Source organism: Cupressus sempervirens, chromosome 5, assembly GCF_028749045.1.
Source record: "Cupressus sempervirens isolate cs-2001-9-10 chromosome 5, ASM2874904v1, whole genome shotgun sequence".
In the NCBI taxonomy this organism is placed as follows: domain Eukaryota; kingdom Viridiplantae; phylum Streptophyta; class Pinopsida; order Cupressales; family Cupressaceae; genus Cupressus; species Cupressus sempervirens.
The window spans coordinates 213,283,610-213,308,684 of NC_143122.1; the positions used below are offsets into that span (position 1 = coordinate 213,283,610).

Genomic DNA, 25,075 nt, shown 5'->3' on the forward strand with positions numbered 1-25,075 from the left:
GCAATATCCAATGAAGACATTCCATCCAGCAGAGGTGAAGAAAGATTCAAATGCAAGGGCCCTTGGATTACAAGCATATTGCAATGATCATTGAGTTTGTCCATAAATAAAAGGAGCCTTGGAATCACATGTATGATCTTTCGCAGTCTTAGCATACACCAGATTTTGTTCAAGAGAGGATAAGATGCCTTGGTATTTTATTTTGCATTGGTGCAGTCATAAAACACTCCTCAACACATCCCAAAACCAATGCCAAGTTTTCTAAGAGAGTCAATGACAAATACATTGCCTTCCACCGAGAACTCTAATGACATTGCAAGATATACGTGCACAATATGTCTGCCTTAAAATTGTCCTTGTAAAAATATAACCAAATTAGACAATGATAGCCATTAGACAAAAAATCTACATTTATTGGTCTGAGATTGGAAATTGCTTCAACAATGCCTTGATGGAACATTTAAGTAAGGAGATATTGTACTAGGTAGAAATAGCTCTAGTGTGAGTGGATTTCTCTGCCAATAGGCCATGTCCTCCCCCAACTGTAGTACATTAGGTCAAGTCCAATACCTTGATGTACCCTCTCCCTCTTCTTCCACTAAAAAGCTTAAGTACAAACTAAAATGTTAGCAGTTATTATTATATCTTTAAATTAGATACGTGTATGTTAGAGAGTGCATTTATGTATTTCTCTTGGGCTATTGCATGTAAGCATAGTTTAAAACTTGCTGTGATTTTTTTGGAAAAATAGCACTCTGGAAGTCTACACACAAGGGGCACAGCAATACGATTTACACTGAGTTTTAATAGAGAAGGTGAATCCAATGCAAAAACTTGCAGGGATGTGGACTAAGTGCATAACCAGGTTAGGACACTGTATCTCACCATTTTGTTTGTTATTTATCCTGTCATTCCATAGGTATCATCATGCATAAAAATTGCATTCTTAATGGCAAGTTCTAAAGGATTTTAATTGGGCAAATTTGCACAATTTCAGTTTCTAAGATAGTATTTTTTCCCAAAGGATGTAAGTTAAATCATTTACATTTAGCTTGCAATGAGTTTAAGCTTTGAAAATTTTTAATTGCTAGTATCAGTTTCCATTTTTTCAATGAAGTCGTTGTTTTCCCCTTAGAAAGACTTCACAGTTTTGACTAAAAAATTATATTTTGGTTTAATTAATTAATGGCATGCCACATTGCTATTCAATTAGTAACTTCTGAATTTAAACATGTTGTAGGTTAGATATGATGACAGCCAGCTTCATATCAGGCTCAATATCAACTACTAGAAGTCATTCTACTAAAACAAAAGACCACACTTGGAAATATGTCATAACCGGACCAATTATGAGAAGTGTGATTCACATCATAAGCAAAAAGAAGCTTAATGGAGACATCAATCACCTCCAATACCTTATTGCAAGCATTCGTAATCAGAATGCCAAAGCATGTCAAAAATCAAAAAAAGAAAACAAGAGATATAAGTAGTACTTGTATTGGTGAATGGAAGAAACTAGAGCAAAGACACAAACAGCCATAGAAATAGCTATTAACCTAAGGTGCAAGTAGAAACAAAATACGTTCTATTCATGGCCCACGCAAATAAGGCATATCCACCTAATCCAATTCAAGCAAAGCATAGACACAAGTTTTTTCCATACTTAAAAGCATACCTAGAGCACAACTTTCAACAGTACAATGTAAGACAAAGGAGATTCACTTAGAAGCTGTTAGCCAACTGGATGGGTCCGGCGATGTTTCTATATTCTGTAGCCGACTGTCCGGCGGTGTTTCTGTATTCTGTAGCCGACGGTCCAGCGGTGTTTCTGTATTCTGTAGCCGACGTCGTCGGTAAATAGTTTGTAGCGGATAGAATAATTGTGGCCGACGAACTCCTTCGGGAAGGTCCGGCGGTAGTATTTATATCCCGTCTGGGATCATTGTGAAGAATCATTCATCTACGATTGCGAATAATAATATAAATTCTGCTGTTCATGTTCTATTGTCTGTATGCGTTCATTTTCTTTACCTGTACGGTAAACATTTGGCATCGTTGCCTTATGAATCTGGAAGGTGGGAGGAATGAAGATTAATGCCAAATCAGCTTAACAAGGATCGGAATAAGGCGAAGGGAAAAGATGGAATCCGTATTGCGCAAGAGAATTTAATTCTGGCACAGCAAGCCAAACGCCGACGGAGATTCCAGAAGATTGCCAACGGACACCGGAGCGCGGAAGAATTGTTGGAGGAGACTCGGCAGCGAGTGGAATTGGTGGAAGAAGCACGGGAGGAGTTCTTGAACTTGTGTTCGCCAAGGGAGGAAAACTCTGACGGAAGAGCATCAACTTGCACGGCTTGCAGTGCCGACGGAGCACGAGCGTGGGGTGATCTCTTCATCCAAGATAGACTTCCGTGGGAAACAATTTCAGAGGATCTTTCTTCTTCACCAAGGTTCGCAGCTGTCGACACCTCCGGTGCGGGAGTGCAGACCGCCGGTGTAGGAATTCAGACTGCCGGTGTGGGAGTGCCGACCGCCAGTGTGGGAGTTCAGACTGCCGGTGTGGGAGTGTCGACCGCCAGTGTGGAAGTGCCAATTGCCAGTATAGGAGTGCAGACCTCCGGTGTGATAGTGCAAACCTCCAGTGTTGCGATGGCGGGATCCAAAGAGAAGCTGCCGAAATTTGAAGGCGATGGTACAGCCGACCCCATCCGACATTGTAAGACATGTGAGACGATCTGGCGAGCAAATGGAATCATAGATGCCGACGAATGGGCCAGGCAATTTCCGGCAACCCTACGGGGTGTCGCGATTGATTGGTTTTCGGATATGGATCCGCAGAAGCTGGATACCTGAGATAACATTAAAAAGGAGTTCCTAGCGGAATTTAAACTCTTGTGGGATGATAATGAAATCGTAGCGGAGATTTTCAATACGAAACAGGGGAAGCACGAAACTGTCTGCGTCTATGCCAGGAGATTAAAAGACTTAATAAACAAAATGGAAAGCAAGCCAGTGGACGGATTGCAGAAAAGGTGGTTTGTGGACGGCCTATGCTCACAGTTGCGAAGGAAAATGAAAATTGTACCACCGTCGTCATATGTGGATGCTTATAACAGAGCACTGGACCTTGAAAGTGAACAGAAGACAAAGAAGAAGAAAACTAGCTCCTCTGATTCTAATGACGACAAGCCTGCCAGAGATGATAGCAGCGACGACGAAGGTAGTAGGAAAAAGGTTCGTGCCTTACAAAAGGATATCTTTCGAATGATGGAGTTTAAAAACATGCAGAAGGAGCCAAAAAGTAGTGAACTGTGGTGCACGGAATGTAAGACCGACGGTCATACTAAGGGATCGTGTCCGAAGAACCAATTCTGTGACATCTGTCAGATCATGGGCCATTCGACAAAGGACTGTCCCTTTAACATGAAGACAAGAGGATATCCGCAGGTGCTTCTTACGCAGCAAGCTTCCCCGTCGGGCAGTAGCGAAAATGCAAACATTGATGGTGCCACATCCGAAGGGTATAGGAATAATAGCAGAGGGAAAAATAACAACAATGCAAACAATAACAATAATAATGGAAGCCGAAGTCGAACCCAGTATGATGCAAACGGACGGTCAATCGTTCAATGCCGAGTATGTAATTTGTGGGGTCATTTTGCGTGGGATTGTACAGCGGCAAACACATTGAAATTATTATCCAGATGGTGCGGACCCGACGATCACGAAGATTCCAAGTGTCCAAAGTCTGGAGTAAACTTGATCACTGTCGGCACGGATGTAGAGGAGGTTCTGGCAATTACACGGAGGCAAGCGGAGGAGAAGAGGAAATTGGGGGAAGCGCAGGCAGAAATTGCAAAGGCATCATCGACGGGGACATCTCAGTTGAAGGACATCACCGGCACCTTGGCAAGGAACTTCGCAGAACAAAACATTGTACGACAGATCTTACAAACGAAGATACCGGTCAAGATAAGTGACCTCCTTCTCACAATGCCCCAGTTACGGACGGCCATTCTGAATCATACACCGTTTTCGAAAGCACCGGAGGAGACAGGAAGGGATAGTAGGGAAGTGATGACAACAGACCCAATGCTGTTGGCACTCATATCCGAACGGCATCCGGCGGTCGTCGAAATGGGGATTTTGGGAAATGTTTTGACAAACACAATTGTCGACGGAGGGTCCGGCGTGAATGTCTTGCCGGAGGATACTTGGAAGAAGTTGGGAAAGCCGACATTGTGGCCACCTGCATTTCAGTTGCTCACAGCAGACCAGCACGGGATCAAACCATTGGGAATCTTGAAAGCGCAGCCGGTAACAATTGGTACGCAACAATTTTTATTGGATTTTGTGGTCATTCCATTAAAAAGAAAAGGATATGATGCTATTCTGAGACGGGATTAGTTGGTACAAGCAAAAGTAAAACATGATTGGAAACGAAATACCCTATCAATGGAGCGCGGAGGCAAAAGATTCACAATTGACCTGCATACACAAATGGTCAGTGAGGAGGCAGCATCGTCAGATTCAGAAAGTGACGGCGAAAGTGATGACGAAGCAAAGAGGAGAATGGAACCAGACAAAGAGGGAGTATTGAGACTTGATGGAGGAGCGAATGACGACGACCTGGACTCGGTGAATGGCCTGTTCCACTGGCAGATAGAAGACTACGAACTGTTTCCGAGTTGCAATATGTTAACGGTTGACGAACGTGACAAAACACAGGGAAATGAATGTCCGGAGGAATGCAGGGAAGCGGAAGAAGGAAAAGCTGCCATGGCTAACGCTGAGGGGAAGAACATACAGTCTGAACACAAAAAAACGAAAGATCCCACTGTCCGGTACATGGTGAATGGACCACGCGGAAAGGAAAGGTTACACCGCAACATAAAATTAGTGGAAGGGCACCGACAGCAAGGAAATAATCCAGTTGCGCGACGACCGCAGGCACATTGGGTGATGGAGGTGGCACAAAACAAACGTAAGGCGTACGACGGTCAAAATGAAATCAAGCCAGGAAAATTCAAAGTGCGATGGGTTGGACCATATAAGATTCGAGAAATTGGCGAGAATGGGGCAATCAAACTGGCGACCTTGGACGGACAGGAGATGACTCAGTCAGTTAACGGATCTAAGTTGAAACCATATCGTGCAAGAAAGTTTTCGCCGTCATCGAATCCTCCATCGTTGTCATTGCAGCACCCTCTGGCGGCGACGTCGTCCGAAGGTACCTCTGTTATTTGATGTGTTCGATTAAAAAAAAAAAAAAAAACGGGCCCCGCGGACAGAAAGGCCCACGGATTGAAAAGTCCCGCGGGCAACTGCCTGTCCGCGGGTAGTGGAAGTCCCGCGGACAACTGCCTATCCGCGGGCAGTGAAAGTCCCGCGGACAGGTTGTCCGCGGGCAGAGAAAGACCACGGAAGGTCCCCGCGGACAGTCTGTCCACAAGTGGTTATAAGCCCCACGGGCAGCTGTCCGCAGGCTCAATTTTTTTTCGCATCCTCCGCCAAAGATAGCCGCGGGCTTACAATCATTTCGGCCAGAATTTTTAGCAACCTCCGCCGGTGAAAGGAAAGGTCTGCGGGCTTGGAACTTGGTCGTGCCAGACTTCTACGCAGGGAAGCAGAGCCAAATAAAAGAAGAAGCGTGCTTTTTCTGCCATTCGCTGCCAGAAGGAGATAGAATCGTGCAAAGACTTCAAGCATTTCTTCACTGCTAACAGCGAGATTCAAGAAAGGGGCTTCAAATTTCGGTTTTTGACTGTTTCATACGGCTTGCCGCCTGATCATGGCCGAATTTCTGACATGGGTGAGCTCCAAATGGCGACGGTTTGGCAACTGCTGAAGAGTTGCAATCTGTCTCGGGTTGTACAGATGCCCTGTAACATGAATTGAATTTAGTTTGATGGCTATAAAAAAATTTAAAAAAAAAAAAACGACGACAGATTCAAGTTGCTTAGAATGAGTTATAGATGATGCCAAAGGAAAGGGGACGCATCCGTGGTTGCCAGAAAGAGTGCAGAATCGGCAGAAAATGATAGAAATGGCGTGTTTCGTGCATTTCTGTGTGGGTTGCGAAGTGCTAATTTGGTCTTGGCGGCGAGGGGCGCTGCCCCTCGACCCCGCCCTGTACTGCGACAGGGAGCGCACCTGGGGCGTTGCCCCAGGACCCCGCGAGGGGGCTGCCCCTCGACCCCTGGACCCCCAGTCGTTGCGAATATCAGTCGTGGGAGTCTGACCAGTTGAGAAGAGTTGCAGTTACTGCAGGCATGGACTGTTTGTGTGTCGAGGCACTGGGAGTAGGTGTTGGCTGGGAGGCTGTCTTGGTGGATGCGTAGAGAGCTCGGGAGGAGCTAATCATCCAGTTGGAGGCAGTGCAGCGACACTTGGCTCAGGGTACCGTGGAATTGAAAACAGAGAAAGCAGCACAGGTGGCTATCAAGGTCAGCTTCATCAAGGAGGCAATGTTGTGTTAGCAGAGGCTAGAGGCACAGGACGAAGGTGACAGTGATGTGTCAGAAGCAGATTTCTCTTGTTGTAGTCACTCTGTTATTGTATTTTGTTTGTTAAATTGTCTCAGATATTTTGTCAGTCGTCAGGAGACGACTTTTCTTTTTGGGGGGATGGTGTTAGCCGACTGGATGGGTCCGGCGGTGTTTTTGTATTCTGTAGCCAACAGTCCGGCAGTGTTTCTGTATTCTGTAGCCGACGGTCCGGTGGTGTTTCTGTATTCTGTAGCCGACGTCATCGGTAAATAGTTTGTAGCGGATAGAATAATTGTGGCCGACGGACTCCTTCGGGAAGGTTCGGCGGTAGTATTTATATCCCATCTGGGATCATTGTGAAGAATCATTCATCTACGATTGCGAATAATAATATAAGTTCTGTTGTTCATGTTCTATTGTCTGTATGCGTTCATTTTCTTTACCTGTACGGTAAACAGAAGCCAAGAAAGCATGTGAGTGTTTCTGATTTTTTAAAAACCTTCCATTCAATCTGGGAAAAAGATCATACTGACATGATTTCTTTTGGTCAAAAGGGGCCAACAAAGATGCCTCCAATTCTAAAAAGAAGACAAATGAAGATAGCCGGATATAAATTGCTTTAGTGGGTTTTCTTTACTTGTTTGAGCGTGGTCATACAATATTGTGACTTAGTTGCACAATGTGTGAACCTAATCCAAATAGCAACGTACATCAAATGCTACAGGTCAGTGATAAATTTGGTCATATGATAATCCCTAAACATCACCCTAGAAGTAGATTAAAATCTCCACATTCTAAACTCTAGATCTATGTTAACGCATAATAATTCCAAACTATGAACAAACATGTGCTATTTTGTTTACACCACTGCATTTGCAAGTTGCCAAGTACAGAAAAGGCAATCTATAACAGTCACTCTCAAAATCAAACCTAAGATTGCCTCTTTGTTCACAAATAATGCACAAATTCAAGAAAAAAGAAAAATATAAAAGTAACCAGAAATACCTCCAGAAAAGGTTGGATGAGCACTGTACTAATCATTTGCATTTCGTGCAGCTAAATGATAAATAATGTCAAACCTTTAACCCATTGTCTTTCTATAGCTATGCCATAAAGTAAGGTTTCAGATGTAGCATGAATTTGTTTAACAAGTTCCACCATAGCAGAGGACAGCCAAACTCTCCTACAGCTACTGGAGGACTCACCAAAAGTAGCTTTCTATCTCACTCTGGACCAAGATGGATCTTAAATAATAAACATAAAAGATGGGGTATTCGTTCAGTACCTGCAATGATGGGGCAAGTATGCCTGCAAATCTAGGGTCCCTTCCAACCATTTGTACAATTTCTTGATCACTTTCCATGCCCATTGCTTTTAAAACAACCACAATGGGAACCTACAGCTCATATCAAAGTTGTTGATATAAGAACATTATCTTAATTAATGCCAATCGCCTTGCCAAAGTCATGATCCTTATAACGGTGAGAAAAAATAATCATGTATAAGAAACATATAGGCATGCATTAGAAACATACATCTTCAGAGAAGGTGTTAAGCTTTAAATATATTCTCTCATGCTTTACAACAATGTTCGTCTTACTTTTCCTTTCATGTGTGCTGCTGGTTACGGATGCTGTAACACTAATTCAAAGAAAACTGCCAGAATATTAGGATCCCAAAATGGAAGTTCAGAAATCATGATCACTTGCTGATTGAAAATCTCAACCATTCCACTAACTTGAATGAAAATGTAAAGTGAATAGCCAATATTCTCTACAATATTAAACTAAAAGAGAACAATAGAAAGAACAACCATGCAAGGTGAAGGAAAAAAGATGTTGCTATTGTCTTCCTTATTATCAATTCTCATTAACAACTATAACAATCTATCAGTATAACTGATAGAATCAAGAAACATTTTAACATAAATTGCCGATTTTGATTCACCCATGTCGGAATGGCAAAAAACTGGGGTTGGTAAAATTTCAATGTGTCCATACAGAAAACTAAAAGTATACACATTTTAGCATAAACCAGGAATTAAATTTAATATTGTATATTAAAATAAAAACATTGATTTATAATTCATCATCATATTGTTCTTCATAAAAAAAAGACAAAATAAAACACAGAACATTGATAATTATAATTATAAATTCTTTAAGGCTGTTTTTCAAATAAAATCTTAGCCTAGAAATATGAATTTTACTGTAGTACTACAAACTTGAAGTCATAAGTATTGCACCCTTGCAGCACATGATGCAAAATCCATCCAAACAACACAACTAGAGCTTGGTAGGTGATCCGTTGACTGCTTTGTTTCTCCCATTCAAATGTACCTGGAGGGTGGCAATAAATGCTATAAGGTTTTAACTTTTTATATGAATCAGGCACTTGGAAAGCAGTGTGATGATTGAGAAGTATGGTGGCAATCTGTTCATTCAATGGATGTCATGTTGAGCATGGAGCTCAATTCACTCACACAAAGCTGCATTGCTGTGCATGGCCAAAAAACAAGGGTATGATATTTTGTGCTTTCCTCTTAGTCCTCCATTCTACTGTTTAAAATTTTGATTCCTTTTGTCAAATCGTTTTGAATCAAACAATTGTGTGTTGTTCTAATTAGGGATATGAGTGGCAGGCTTCACTCCAACATACCTTTGGACGGCCAATCTTTCCTATCCACCTGGACTCTCTGAATTTTGATAACCGAGTCTGATAGTGTATTCACCCGACTATAAGCCATACCAAATGATTTTGCCTTCTGCTTCTTTAAGGAAAATCTTATGTTTTCCCAACTCTACTACCAGTCTCTCTTTGATGTGCTTGTTGTCTAGCAGAACATCAGCAGGATATTTCAATTCAGGGTGCCCTAGTTTTCAGTGTTCATAAGCATGACTAAGGAAGAGTATTTTTTAAGTTTCAAGTGATGGAGTCGCATTGTTTTAAAATCACTTCTTTCTCTTCATTTCATGTGTTGAAAGATAGAAATATGATATTATTTAAACTTCCTTTAGTATATTGATTGTTAAAATAGAAATACTTTGTAGTACAATAAAAATAGCGCTTTTTAATTATCTTGGTAATTGATTTGTTCAAATGTAAGTTTATTATTATAGAAAGATAGCATTGGAAGTACTAAAAAGACAGTTCACGGTAGTTTTTTCCTACCTTTCAATTTTAATTTCAATATTTATTAATTTATTTAAATTCATTGGTAGTGACTTTGATTCAAAGGCTGATTCCAATTTAGACAAAGATGAGGCAGAGTTACAGCCACAGCAGTCTGGCTGTCTAGATTTTATTATAATATGGTTAAATAAAGAATATGGCAAATGCCTTATCATATGAATATTTGGTCTTTCCTTTTTAATTTTTTGATGCAGGAGCATCCTGGGTGAATCAGCAACTGGGCCTGGCCAAAAAAATGTTTGTTTACTTTCTTTAGTTTTGGTTTGGTAAGTTCCGATATTGCATCACTCTTTACTTAAGAGAGCTTCACTTTGCTTCAGCTTGGTAGCTGCAGGAGATATCAGCTTACCTGTGATGATTGGAACAACATACATGTTGTAATCATTGATATGCACATATGGCAACGGCACATCAAAGAGTCTTATCGTGTGTTACTTTTGGCAAGCGAAGAGTGAGGCTTGTGTAACTGTTGGTAGCTTGAAGAGCATCTTCGTATGTAACACCTCCTTTATTTTAATATAATGTACGTGGCTGTCGCAGTTTTGATAAGGAATTGTTCATCTATATGTAAAGTCCCTGTGCGTGATGTCAGTGATTGAAGACATTAAGCATCGTAAACTTGACAGTATGAAACGGCACTTAGTGACAACTGCCGTCAGTTCATGCACACAAGAGTTAGAAATTATAACATTGATCATTTGTATCCACTGTTTTCCTGAGCTTTGGCGGAAATTCATGTGCCATGCGATTCTGATGAAAGTGGCGGTTGCCTTTCTTTTTGGAGATTGATGATTTGAAGAGTATCATATCAGTGAGGCTGTTGTAGCATTTTTTTCTGGAGACTATTGTTTTCGTAGACTGCAGCTGTAGGAGTTACTGAATCTTACAGCATTGTTGATCAGCACTGTCAAGTTTTCTATTTAGTATGTATTTGCAGGAAACAGTGTGAAGATTGTTTTATTATTATCTCTGTATGAAGCATCCATTCGGTGTGTAGTTGCATATTCATTATTTTGTAAGGGGAGTTCTGTTCATTTGTTATTTGGGCAAAAGCTCAAGAGTTTGTGAGCTGTGTTCTGAGATCCTGTTATTATTATACAATAGGCGCGGGGTTTTTATCTCAAGTAGGAGGATTTTCCAAGAATGTCTTTGGTGTTCTTGTGTTTTTGATTTATCTGTTCTTTATTTTATGCAATTCTGCATCTAAATTTAACACACTTGGGCAATAACACTAGATCAATCCAATTCTGCGCAGCACATTTAATAAGGATGCTTATTTATATTGGAGCAAGGACTAGGTCAGGTTTTTCAACCAGGCATAAACATGATGTCCAGGTGTGACTGCATTGGAAGACCTGTCTGCAAAATGAGAAATTATAGGCAACACGTCTTAATTGCTTACGAAATGCCTCAAAGAATTGTTGTCCCATGGAATGCAACAGAAGCTTTAGAACAGGATATGGATTTCCATCTATACATAGGCATGGATATGTACAAGAAAGAATTGTTGACAAGGTGACATAAACTTGCAAGCAAATGCATTTGGCAGGTGTAAAACCCAAGACTGTTGACATCTTTCTTATCTGGCAATTGTAACACCAACTTTCCACACTCTTCCAGCATGATTTCAGATGATACATTCTTCGACGTCAAAAAATCAATAAAATGGTGGAAGATGAAGAAATCGCAAGCCTTATTAGAAAATTGCAATGTTTCTTTAATGATTGTCTTAGTTAGTCATTAGTTAGGTAGTTTCTATTTTCGTCTTTAGTGCGCTATTGTTTCATAATAAGGAGCTTTCATCTCCCCTGTTTAATACAACATTAATTTACCATAACATGGTATCAGAGCAAGTTGATGAGAATTCATAAAATTTAGCAATTTTTTCTTACTATTATGATCTGGAATTTTTTCCCAAAAAGCTTATTTTCGATTTTTTTAAATAAAAATCGTTGCAAGTATTTTATGAAAATTTTGTGGTTTGCCTTAAAAGATTTTTGTTGAAAATTGCATGCATGGTTGAAGGTTTTTGATTGGATTTCCTGGTTTGAGCAAAAGTACTTGATTTTCGAGGGTTGCATGTACTCGCATGTTTGTTGCATATTCTTGCATGCGCTTTTTGTGAGTTGAATGTTGCTTACATGTGCTGTTATGCCACGCGAAGACTTGTGCTTTGCCACATGAAGCTTTCTTTGATGGGTTTTCATCATTTTTTCCCTTCAAAAATTTTTTGATGGGCTTTCATAATTTTTCATTAAAAAATTCTAAAGGGTTTTTAAAAAAAAAACTTCAAAAATTATATTTTAGGTTCTAATAATTTTTGTCAAAACTTATCTGTTCCTCAAAAATTCTTTGTTGGGTTTTACCCTATTTTCCTCAAAAATGATGTTTTGTATTCTATGATCCGTTTCTCATATTCTATTTTCTGGTTTTGATTGATTTTCACCTCAAAATTTGTGTCAGGTTTTTCCGATTGTCCACCTCAAAAATTGTTGCTAGTTTCTCAATTCATGAAGTTTGCGTGCAATTTTATGTCAAGGATTTCTGTTTTAAGGTTTTTACCATTTTTGCCAAAAAAATGATGCTTTGTTAACTTCAAATCATGGTATCTTGCAATCTGTTTTGGGGCATACTACTCATCTACAATTGGAGGGTTTGCCGATTTTTTCTCAAAATCATGACAGTTGTTTGTTGATGTTATTGTAGCTATGCTTGGATTCCTTTAGGCTAACATACATAACATGAATGGTTGTGATAATATAATTATTATATAATTACTACAGTATAATTATTATAATAATAGAAATATTATTGAGATAATTGAATTGACAATATATTAATCATATTGTTATTGTATTATATTGTATTGTATATAATTGTTATATTATATAATAATATTAAGGAAAGAATGGTGATCCTTACTAAAGGGGCACCACCAGTAAGTATAAAAGAAGAAAAAGGTCTTTCTCTATTATACTGAAAAATAGAAATTTAAAAACAAAATAAAATATACACAGCTGCAAGAAATTTAACATGGTATCAGAGCAAATAAAAATCTTTGGGAAGTAATTTTTGCAGTCAGATCCATCACATACATTGTCACCTCATTTTGTCAATCGGATTGTTATCTATTATGACTACACTCAACACTGCAATTCGCCTTCTTCTATGATATATACACTTGCGGTGGTCAGACATCCTGAATTAACCAAATCAACAACCATCCATCTGCTTTGATTCCTATTGGACCTATCAGACCAACATACATATGAGTGTATCAGTATTTGCAGTGATAGCTATGTGATCATAGGAATGACATTCCATGGTTGGTGATACATTGCATTCAATCATATCATGGCAATTAACATCCTCTGGATGTTGTGAAATCCCTATTCATAGAAACCCACGACTATTGGAGTTGATATTTATTGGAGGATGTTGAATTAATGGGAGTTTCTATTGCTACCACAATAAGGAGTCCAATCGTCATCAAAAACTCTATTTAGGGTGATACATTCATTGCTAGTTGAATGTTGTGTATCATAAAATGTATGGATATCACCTTGAAATGTTTCAGTTGTTGATGCTAAATATCATCAAGGCAGCTTTGAGATGCCCCTTTCAGCGAAAACGAAGGCTCTAAATTAGCTGGATCCACATTCAGTTGGAGTTGCATTCTGTAATATTGAGGAGTCCAGTTGGGACAAATTCAGTGATGATTGAAGAAACTCTTGTGATGTGGCTTTCAAGGGTCAATAATAAGAACATCTCCAAAGCTAGCATCATTAACTCGTTTCCACTCAAGAGAAGCTGATTCCACATTGAAAAGGCAAGAATGTAGAGTTGTATGTAAATAACTTTGAAACCTCCATGAATAAAGGTCGTCATTGAATGAAAAAGACTGCTTAGTACGTAAAAGAAAAACCACAGAGGTTTGTAAATTGTGTTGAGGATCTATGGATTAGATCTGAACCTAGTTTGAAAGAACCTGCAGTACAGGTTGGAAGCAAAATCACATGCAGTATGAAGATCGTTGGAAGCAACCAATAGACATGAAATTACCACAGCTGAGATCAATGTTACCATGCAGCAGAAATATATTACTAATTCCCTATACAAGGGCTTATGCATACACAGGAAGAAGAGTCAGATTTGGTAGCACCAAGCATCTTTTAGTGCAGACAACTCTAATCCAGCAATAGAGAAAAGGAAACATCTAGGGACTTGTTTAGAGTTTGTTGGTAAAATGAGGGTGATGGGACCTTCTCACTGGAGGTTTATTTAATAGACATGTTGGGAAGAGAGATTTAATGCGATAAACAATCTTGAGTCAAATATTAAAATTTGGTGTGATACCAATTCAGCGGTGGTGAATAACATCAAATTTGAAACATCCCATTCGGATAGTTGGAAGATGATTGAGCAAGATTAAGCTGCTATGATGAAAGGTCAATAAAGTTTTTTGGGAAACCATTTGAACTATCTATGGGTCTCTTCCCTTACCAGCGCAGATTATTTCTACAGTATTGAATTGATGTGGAATAACTGATGACTGAAAACCAATACCCTGAGCATGTTGATTCTGCTATTGATGCATAAGAGAAGGCCTTGATTGTTGTTGTTGATGTTTGGTAGCTTCAGTTGGATAAACCTATCAGACTAAAATATTGAAGATATATATATATCCCATGAGAGATATAATAAATATATATATATATATATATATATATATAGAGAGAGAGAGAGAGAGAGGGAGAAATTAATATAATAATGATTCAGGGAAATTATATATATAAATATATATATATAACTATAATTAAATTTGTTATTATATTAATTATGTATGAATAAACATGTCCCATGAAGGGACATGTCTCTTCTTGGCTCATTCTCAATATAAACACAAGAGACTGTTGCCTTTGAAAAATGCATACCTCGTAGGCAGTGTTATTACATTTGCAATGATCCAAAAATCAACATGGTAAAGAAACTATAAAATACCAGATTGAATAAAATAGAACTCAGCATATATATTATCTGCATTCAGAGATTTGATATAATCCTATAAGAAAATTGCAGATAATGCAAGGACTTGAATTAGAAGGAGGTGATATGTTCCACTGCAATGAAAGACATAGGCGACATTAAAATAATTATTACATTAAGGTGATGTCAACATAGGCCAAACTATTCAGTGCACCTACTTAACGAAATACTGTGATCAAGATTGAAGCATGTAGGCATCAAACACATCATTCACCCACCGATAATACATTGAATGTACATAAGGAAGAAAAAGGGTCCGATTCGACATGGAGAGTTGATCTACCAACATGGCAACGCAGCAGATAAATACACATTGCACAGGTTGTATCAAGTAATAAGTACAAGGGGCATTGCAAGGATTAACCTTGACACGTTGTAGGGCACGTGATAGAAACACATATTTAAGTAGTCCACGTGGCCATCAAAACCGTGTACGAACTATAAGACATTAGTGAATAAAGTGAAGAAGAAAAGTATATATGTGTGTAAAAAGGTACCCCCGTGTCGACCTGCAATAACATGGGTAAAATATAGGTTCAAAATTATAGACGACATACATCACATATTACCATTATGGGTACCAAACAACTTATGAACATTTCTATAAGAAACCCCACGTAGATATATATGAAGAATAAGTATGTAGAATAAAAACGAAAAATCAGAATAAAAGGCGAGCAAATAAGAAGCAATAAGAGTAGCATACACATGTATAAAATCGGATTCTCAATCTAATATGTGTGTGTGTATGTGTGTATTTAGAGTGAAGTGTAAAGAGCAACGAGGAGAGTAGAATAATAAGAAGAAGATTTGAGTAAAGGATTCAGAGCAACTTGTATCAAGGATGATGATGTGCAGATAAGTAGTTATTATCCTTAAGTATTACATTTATCTATTCATTGTACTCTCTTTGTTATTTGTATTTATATCTGTGCTATAAGAGCTATTTGCCTTGATCTTTTCCTTTCTCTTTGGGGATGTCCTTGCAGGAAAAGGAAGATTGATATCAGATTCAAAGGGAGTTTGACAATTCATCAAAGGCAACATTGGTGAGGAGCTCAAAAGATTGATATTCAAAGAGTCTAAAAATCTATGTGTGGTTGCATGATTTAATGGGCCTATCCCCTATGTCCATCATGAGGAAGTGACGACTTCCATATGATTATCACTTGTATTTGTAGAAGTTATTGAAAGGTGACGATTTTACAATAACTTAATCTTTCATTATGATGGATATCTTATGATGTCTAAGAAGATCATGATATATTGTATCATGCATGCTGGATTAAGTTCCTTAAATAGACCATGAATGTTCCTATGGTAAGCATCATTGAGGATATGTGTGCACATACCTTATGAACATTCTTTGAGTCCTTGGTGAATGTCATGCAACTTGATGTTCCAGAGGCCATTACTAGGAGTACTTGGTGAGTGTCATGTGACTTGACATATAGGAGACGATTACTCAAAAGTACTTAGTGAATATCTTGCAACTTGACATTCAAAAGGCCACTGCTCTTAATATAATTTCTCATAGTACTTGGTGAATGTCATGTGACTTGACATTCAAGATGTCATTACTGTTGATATCTGTTGTGAGGTTTTCACACCATCGCCCCAAAATTTTTGTGTACCCCCTTTTTTCAATTGCCTTGGCAACTTTTTTCGAAGTTGTCCAAAACAATTTGATTTAGAAAATTTTACACCTTGGACGCCTTCGGGCCAGGAGGGATGTGGTTGGATTTATTTTTCACCCGATGCAAAACTTGATTTTCCGGGACATGTAATTTTATCCTTAGGTCGAACAAATTTCGAAGGCATCATATTTTTCGATGGTTAGAACAACTTGGCAAGATAAATTTACAAATTTTTGGACAATTTTATTTTGAAAATTGGATGTAACTATATAATCTTGAGCATTTTTTCAAAATAAAGAAATTTTTAGATTTAATTGTTTCGGAAAAATTTTTATTTTTTTGGTGAAAAAGAAAATTTTGTGATAGTGAAATTGAATTGGAAAATCGATTTTGGATGCTAGAAAAATGATATATTTTGGTAAAAAAGTTTAATTGCATTGCAAAATCGAAAATGGATTAAAATTGCAAAATTTTGCATTAAATTGGTTAAAATTGCCTTGAAGATTTTATAAAAAAAATATTTAAAAAGATTGGTAAATTAAAATTAAAAAATTGATTTTGGCTTGCTAAATCCGATTTTAAATGATATTTTAATTAACAAAACGTTATTAAATGGAAATTTTTAACATTCCCAAGGCTTTCTTAATTTTATTTTGCAATTTTGATCCTAACCGGCAATTAAATGTGCAAATTTCACTATAGGCAAAATTAGTTTTGGCTTGGCATTTAAATTGGGACCATTAATGAGACATTAATTTAATTGTCTTCTCCTATAGGTGCTAGTCGGCCAGCTTGGAGGAGTAAAGGGAAAGTGATATAAGAGGGCTCCTCCCTCTCCTGTTTCTTCATTCCATCACAGCCTTCTCTTGCTTGGCGATTTTTTTTTTTTTGAAGCAGCTTTCTTCTCTAGCTTGGCGATTTTCTAAGGAAGGGCAGTTCTATGTGTTTGGCAGTTTTGTGGGAGCAGATTTCGACCTTGGCAATGATGGAGCAGACCTGAATATTCTCTTGCTTGGCGATTTTTTCTTTCACAAAAGGAGGCAATTTTCTGCCCTAGCCGATTTTCCTTGAGGAGCAGATTTTCATGTGTTTGGCATTCTCCTTCCTCCAACTTGAACGGATTTCAGACCTTGGTGATTTTGTTGGGGCAGATCTAAGTGCTTTCCTCTTGTTTGGCAATTTTTGTGGAATCTGATTTTCTTGCTAGAGCTGCAATTTCAATTTCAAATCAAGGCAACTTTATTTGGTAGAGGATACATAATTGAAGATCTGATTTCTGGGCAAGTGTGGGCGGTTTCAATAAGATCGAAATTCTAATTTTTTTTGCAAAGAGGCTTGAATTTTCTAAGGTCTGATCCGAATTCAAAGAAGGCCCGACTATTGGTAAAGGTAAAGTTCAATTCATTTTAGAGCTAAAGGTTGGTTTAAAAGCGGATTTTACTCCTTTTTTTGCTTGGTTTCGTTTCCCTTATATTCTTCTTGCATTCATCATCCACCACTTCATCATTCCATCTATAGGTTGAACTTTGGAGACATAAGTGTAGATTTCATGATAGGACACTTGGCGAGGCAGAAATAAACTAGACCACCTTAGGAATGAAGTTGGGAGATATAAGTGTAGTCCATCCTAAGGTAACGAAGAGGCAGAAATAAGTGGTAGTTACCAAAGTAACAAGAATCGGAATCGGATCGGAATCGGCAAGGCCGAATCAAATCGTGAATCGGCCATGAATCGGAATCGAATCGGCCATGAATCGGAAAATTTAAAAAACCCTTGAAATTTAGTGAGTAACTTATTTCAAAAACCCTTTATCGCTGATTCGATTCACCGATTCACAAAAAATCGTTTGGCTTGAATCGAATCGTCGAATCGCGTGAATCGCATGAATCGCCGTGATATAAGTGTAATCCATCCTAAGGCAATGAAGAGGCAGAAATAAATGGTAGTCCCACCCCTAGGTTGAAGATTGGAGATTGATAAGTGTAGTGATAGGACTTGGCGAGGTAGAAATAAGTTAGAATCCATTGATAGAAAGAAGGTTGGAGATCGATAAGGGTAGTCCATATCATTTAGAACGAAGGGACAGAAATAAGTGTTTAGGATGGTAGATGTTACTTTAAGCAAGAACCCTAAGGGAACGAATACTAAAAAAGACAAGGAAGAGATGATGCCTAAGACCACCTTTTTCTCGAAAGTGGGGCAAATAAGCGATACCAATATCGGTATAGTGAACATGATACAGCTAAAGGATAGAGTGAAGGAAGGACAATCCACCATGGCAAAGAAGATTTACAAAAGTGGAATTGTACACACAGTGGCCTTCCCTCCTACCTTGCCTTCTCCGGAACTGGTATTGGAGTGTACATCCCGGTTTGATTTGGTTAGTAAATCCATCATTTTTGATGAAGGGATGATAGTGTTAGCCAATATCAGCGAACAAGTGGTCGAAGAAGCATTCAATATCCCCTAGTATAAAAGCATAACAGTGGTAATGATGGATCAGGCGGCTAAGTTATTCCAGGATAACCAAGAGGCTTATTTCACTCATCTAAAGCAGGATTGGCTACACGAAGGCATGAAAGGAGTCACCAGGTCATCAAGGCTTACCGTGGCAAATTTCAAATCAGAGTATGGTGATCTCATTCCGCTTCTCAGACGAATCATGAGCCTAGCTCAAGGTATGCAATTCGAAAACTGGATGTACTTCTTTATTGATGAAATTGAAAAAGGAAAAAGAAGATTTGATTGGGCTAGGATCATAAGCGAGAATCTAGAATTGCAACTTAGGACCGTACAAAATCAAAAGCAATTCTATATGGGGTCCTATCTGTTCTATTTGATTGCGAGATTGTACGAAAATTCGGAACTTAAGGCCTTAGGAGTAACTGGAAATGGGTCAGGGCAATGTTTGGTGCATGAATGCTATCCACAGCTTAATTTGCACAACAACAAAGACCATAAGATGTTTTCTGACGCCTTTGCCATGAAGACAGTAAGGATATTGCAAAGGACACTTGCTAAGAGACTCTCATCGGAAGCAAAACCAAAAATTAAAAAATATGGGGGTTGGTTCATCCAATTTTTGCAATTCACTTATATTAGAGTATAGGAAGCACAATTTGTCCCAAGAGACTTCCAAGGTACCCACCCGACAAGGTAGTTTTGATGGAATTGGCTAGGCAACTTGAGCATTATAACAGAATGATGAAACTTAAGGGTGAGACAAGGATTACCTTCTCATTTGGAATTGGCAATGATAGTTGCCCAAATCATGTCACCTTTGCAGCTACAGAGAAAGAATTAGAATGGTATCATCTAGGATGGTAAAGAGCAAGGCAAGGATTCGATCCTAATGGTATTATCAAGGTATCTCACGAAAATACATTTAAACATGTTCCTAATATAGAAGATTTTTGGGCCAATGCCCAGGATGACTTTCATGTGAGAAAGCTAGCTTTCTCAAGATTGTTGATGAACATGATAAGAACAATCAGATGGAAAGGCCTTAAGATTGTCGGCGAACATGATGAGAACAATCAGATAGAGAGGCCTTAATATTCTCGATCAACTAGAAGATGATGAAAATGTGTTGAGAGAAGATTATGATATAGTAGATGGAACGGAGTTGAATCCAGTGGATTGGAATGATCAACAGGATCCTTCCTTGGAGGCAATTACAAGGACAGTCAATTTGCACACCGAATCGTGGTATAGTGGGAAGTTAAGGAAATTACAAAGTCAAAGGAGGGTCCAGCGGAATCAGTTGGACAAAAGGGTGAAGGAAGTAGCCAGCAACAAGGAACAATTAGGAGCAAGAAGAGAAGTTTGGAGACTGAGAAGAATAAAGAACATCCAGAACTTCCAGCAAACAAACTGAATGCAGCACCATGACGGAAGTCAACGAAAGACTACCCAAATTCATTGCCTTGGCTAAAAAGATGAAAGAAAAGGGTAGATTTATATTAGGAGATCATTTGATGTAAGCCCAAGTGACAATTTCTCCCTCTTCTTGGATAGGACAAGTGTCTAGTTTTGATTGGCTACCATTTTCGTGCCTTCTCATTGGTTGCCACTTTCCCTTTTTTTTTGTTGGTCCATTGACGAGATGGCATCTTCTCATTGGCCAATGGGGTGGCAACCCTAATTAGGGTTTCTAGGATTCAATCTAAATCATTGGTTTTGCCTCTTTTCTCTATCGTTGGTTGTAAATTTTGGCCTCTATATAAGGCCATTTGCTCTCATTTGTAAAGGGTCGAAGAAAACTGTTGCTAAGATAATACCAAAATCGCTTTTCTTTCTCATTGTTGTGACTTGCATGGTGATTAAGAACTTTTGGTATTATTGCATGGCTTCTACTTCCAATAGTTAAAATAAGATTTTCTTTGAAGTTGTTAAAATAGATTTCATTTCAAGTTGCTAAGTAGAAAGAGAAGTAGATGGATAGTTTCATGGTAGTATTAGTGGATGTTTGATACGGATCTATAACTAGGCCACTAGCATCCTAACGACTTGTTGGGAAGCCTTGTGCGATAAACTAGTTCTTTTCCTTTGAATCATTACATCTATGGAGGTAGAGCCACCGGTTAGCTTTCATTAGATTTGATCTCCGTCCATTCGCTAATCTTTCCATTCATAGGAGTAGGAGTAGAATAGCGAGAAATTGAGTAGTCGAATTTCACTCTAGAAAGTTAGGAAGGTAAAAGTCATTAGAAGCATTATTGCCTCCTCCTCGCGCAATCAATATTATCTGGCCCTACACCCAACATCACCATCACCAACTCCATCAACATCCTCTGAAACTCATACAAAACCATCATCACCATCATTCCACCAAAAGTCCAACTTGTCCTCAAACAAATAGTGTAAGGCCGCCTACGTGAGTACCAGCAAATCACATCGATATACTGAGTTAGTATCCACAGGTGTCAGGAACATTGGAGTTTTTCTTATGACTTCATGACTATTAACTTTTTCACGAGAAAAATTATGTGTTTGATACTCCGTGTCAGATATTCAATTGCTATATGTTATGTAGTGGTACCAAAACTGACATCAACAATATCATGAGATGATATCTAAATTGTGGATATCTTTTGATCAAAGATATCCTTAAAACTTGTCATTCCTAATTTTACACTAAAGTAATCTTGTGTTTATTCTCGTTGGCTAAGAGGGAGTGTTGATGTTTGGTAGCTTCAATTGGATAAACCTATGAGACTAAACTATTGAAGATATTTTATATATATATATATATATATATATATCATGTTAGATATAAAACATACATACATATATATATATAAAGATTCGTGGAAATTTTATATATATATATATATATATATAATTGAAAATTGTCATTATACTAATTACGTATTGTTGCCCCACTTTTCACCCTGTAACCAATTTGAAAAAGTGGAGAATTTTGTGTCTTAGTAAAGACTAAGTATGTCCAAGTCTAGTTTTAAGTCCCCTTAGGTGGAAAAACTCTTCATCGGATTTTTCATCTTTCCCTTCCCCTGCATTTCATACTTGGGTGGTTTTCCTTTATGTTGTGAGTCTTACGGGTAGCTTAGTACCTAATCCGATGGAGATTCTTGCAACATGTAAAAATTATTCACAAAGTTAAGCTTGTTTGCGCCTAACCATATTTTTCATGAAAAGTAGAAGCTTGCTGAAAATTGAACTTTACCTTCTCGGCGGGCTTTCAACCCATGAAGGCAATTCCCCGTGAAGAGCACCAAATGATGCATATGAGTTACAATGAGAGGAAGATAAAGTTCCTTGTGATGAATTTCTGTTGCTTTTATGATTATCTACCTCAATAGGTATTAAAGACTCGTCACAGCTCTCAAAATTCTCTTTGGCGGAAAAACAAAAGATTGACTTCTCCTCGGCAGGTTTTCAACCCATGAAGACTGTTTTCCACAAAAGGCAATTTTAAAAAGAAATAAACAAAAGGTGGGCCCCTAACGAAGTTTCGCACTTCTTATGGACATCTTCGAACTCAAAGGAAGAAATAAGTTAAAAGGTAACGGTGAAAAAGAGGCCTGGGCAGAGAAATGAAAATTGTATTCTCCTCGGCGGGTTTTCAACCCGTGAGAATGATTTTCCGCATTCAAAAGAAAATTAAGTTTGAAAGTAAATGGGACCCACATTTCGCATGCAAAATATTTCAAGAGGGTAATGAAAACAATCCTATCATTGCGGGAAAGATCTATTAGGCAGGATTTGATCTGGCAGATAGTTTCTTATGCAGTACTTTGTTCATAACTTCCCGAAACTTAATGGAAAACGGGAAAGTAAGTGTGAATCGATGGAAAGTTACCGTTGGACCAACGGAATAGTGAAAGGAGACCGAGTTATCCGTTAAGACCCTCGCATTTACTATTTTAATGGATTTATCCTTTAATTCATTCGTGTGGCCCAAATCCTGAAGATCAACGGGTGAATTGAGACTCCTACATAGATGGAAACATAACAGTTATTCAAACTACCACTCTTTCTTGAACTGTTATTCTATTAAATTTTGCAACTTTTTCAAATAGCCTGTGTTTCTGAATTTGATATCTTGTTCTTCTTCTAGATTTTAAATTCAATTGATTTCATTCTCAAATAGAATAGCAACAAGGTTTGCGGGTTTTGATGGGCTGAATGGGATCAAGTCCACACTACAGAATTTCACAGATACTTCACTCCGTTTGTATGACATGCAAGATTTCCAAGAGAGGGTGAAATCAGAGCCAATTCAACCCATAACCGAGAAGCTCCAAGGATGTGGGCTAGTGGAAGCAACGGGTTTCTCGGTGGCGGTCCAAGCTCTAGAACGAGAAGAGTTTTCAGACCTAACAATTGGTGGAGCCGTCTCTGAGTTTTCCACAAAGAAGATGGTTTGGAGAAAGGAGATTATGAAGACATGGTTTCAAAAGCCACGGAGCACCAAGAATAAGGTCCCTAAGACTCTTTTCGATACTAATCTCAGACCCAAGATTGTAGACATTCTGGTTCTCTTGCACAGACTGAAAGGTGAGGCAGAAGCTCTAAATTTCGTTGAACAATATACTTTTTTCGTACAAGTTATCTGTTCAAATACTCAATATATTGATTGGGCTCATGAGGTAAGTGAAAATATTTCCAATGCTCTCAACACTACGAAGTTCTACAACACCTTCTCTATGTCTTCTTTTCTGATTTACATGCTAGCTTCTCTACAGTTATGCCCAGGCCTCCCAAGGGTAGAAAATTTTCCTAATCATGTGAAGTGTTTTGAGTTCTATACATGTTTGTAGTTGGAAAATAGTTATGCTGAATATATTAGGGTTAATGATGCGTTTACAATGGCGGCCATTAGTCAATTTGGAGCTATTTTATCTAGTTCTCATCTTTCTCTTATTTATGTCTTCCAGCTTTTGATGGATTCCCCTTCAAGCTGTCGAGGTACACGAGCGACATGATCGTGTTGATCGAGATAGCGAGGCAAGCTATCCAGGTCAACGTGCTGAGCGAGAGTTTGACGAAGAAGGGATATGAATTCCCTATGAAGGTCGGAGCTATCAGCTGTGAGTCCCGTTCAGATGCAAAGAACATGCTGAAAGCCTTTGAGATGAAATATAGATTCGAGATGTACGAGGTCTTAAGACCCATGTTTGACCCAAACGGGTATGCACGAGAAGTGTTGCAGATTGGGAGTCTGATCAAGCACATTACCACGGTCAAAAACTATTGGGCAGATTGTAAAGATGAATTTGAAAGCCGAGACCATGCTTTCACCAAATTAAAAGTTCATCCAATTAAAATGTATCAAGTCAACCTTAATGTTGAAGGAATTGAAGATGATGGGCAAAATATGTATAGTAATACATATTTGACAAAGATAAGAAATACCCCTATTAGTTCAGAGCCTTATCAAGATGCTAGGGATGATATAAATATTATGATGGCCCGAATTGTTAAAAGAACCGAGAAGTAGGTAGAGTGGACTATAGCGAGAAGAAGCCAAAATAAGAGCACACCCACTCAAGCTCCTTCAGCATCTACTCCTACTTCCTCACAAGCTGATACATTAGGTGTGACCCCTGCCATCACTCAAGGACAAGCTCAACCGACAGGTGGAGGTGATCAACCTCCAGAAAAAGAACATCCCTTTGACTAAAACTTGTCAAGATGGCTCTTCTCAAGTAATTGGTACTCAATCGGAAGCTGAGAAGAAAACAGAGGAGCCTAAAGACAGCACTGTCACTCCAGTTCCTTCGCCTCATGGTAGCCCTGTTCCAACCACGAGTGCTACACTTCTCCAACCAAGTAGCCCTCAAGTGCAAGTAGCAGATTTGGGAGATGGAGGAAGCAGTGATAGTGAGTCCACTGAATCAGAGGAAGCGACTAAGAAGATTGCAGAAACGGGGAAGGCCAAGAGTCTTCGAAGCTTGTCTCTCAAGCTCAAAAGAATCCATTCTCCTCGACCACGAAAGCAATTACTCTGGTTAAGAGGAAAATGTTCAGTAAAGATTCACTCAGGACAGCTTCTAAGGTGATTGGCACTGATTCCCAGTTGGAGGACACTCTAGAGAGAAAGATAAAGAGGAAAGATGAAGGTGCTCCCAGTAAGGATACCTTATCTCTTGTAGTTCATTCTAGATCTGCATTGAGTAGAGTTAAGAAACAGAAGACCTTGTCTAGTTTGGGACAGGATCCAGAAACAAGGCACCTAACAA

At 38.7% G+C, this 25,075-nt stretch overlaps 1 protein-coding gene across 9 annotated transcripts in view; it reads right to left on the bottom strand.

The window, feature by feature from the left end:
* The window catches only part of NRPC2 (nuclear RNA polymerase C2), a 217,515-nt gene that overhangs the window by 140,448 nt on the left and 51,992 nt on the right, over nucleotides 1-25,075 (bottom strand). For all 9 annotated transcript variants that reach the window (XM_089829229.1, XM_089829234.1, XM_089829230.1 and 6 more), the window contains 2 exons: nucleotides 8,027-8,132; nucleotides 7,777-7,887 (listed from right to left, as the gene is read on the bottom strand). In XM_089829229.1, the coding sequence (XP_089685355.1) occupies nucleotides 7,777-7,887; nucleotides 8,027-8,132 (217 nt within the window). The remainder of the gene's footprint in view (nucleotides 1-7,776; nucleotides 7,888-8,026; nucleotides 8,133-25,075) is intronic.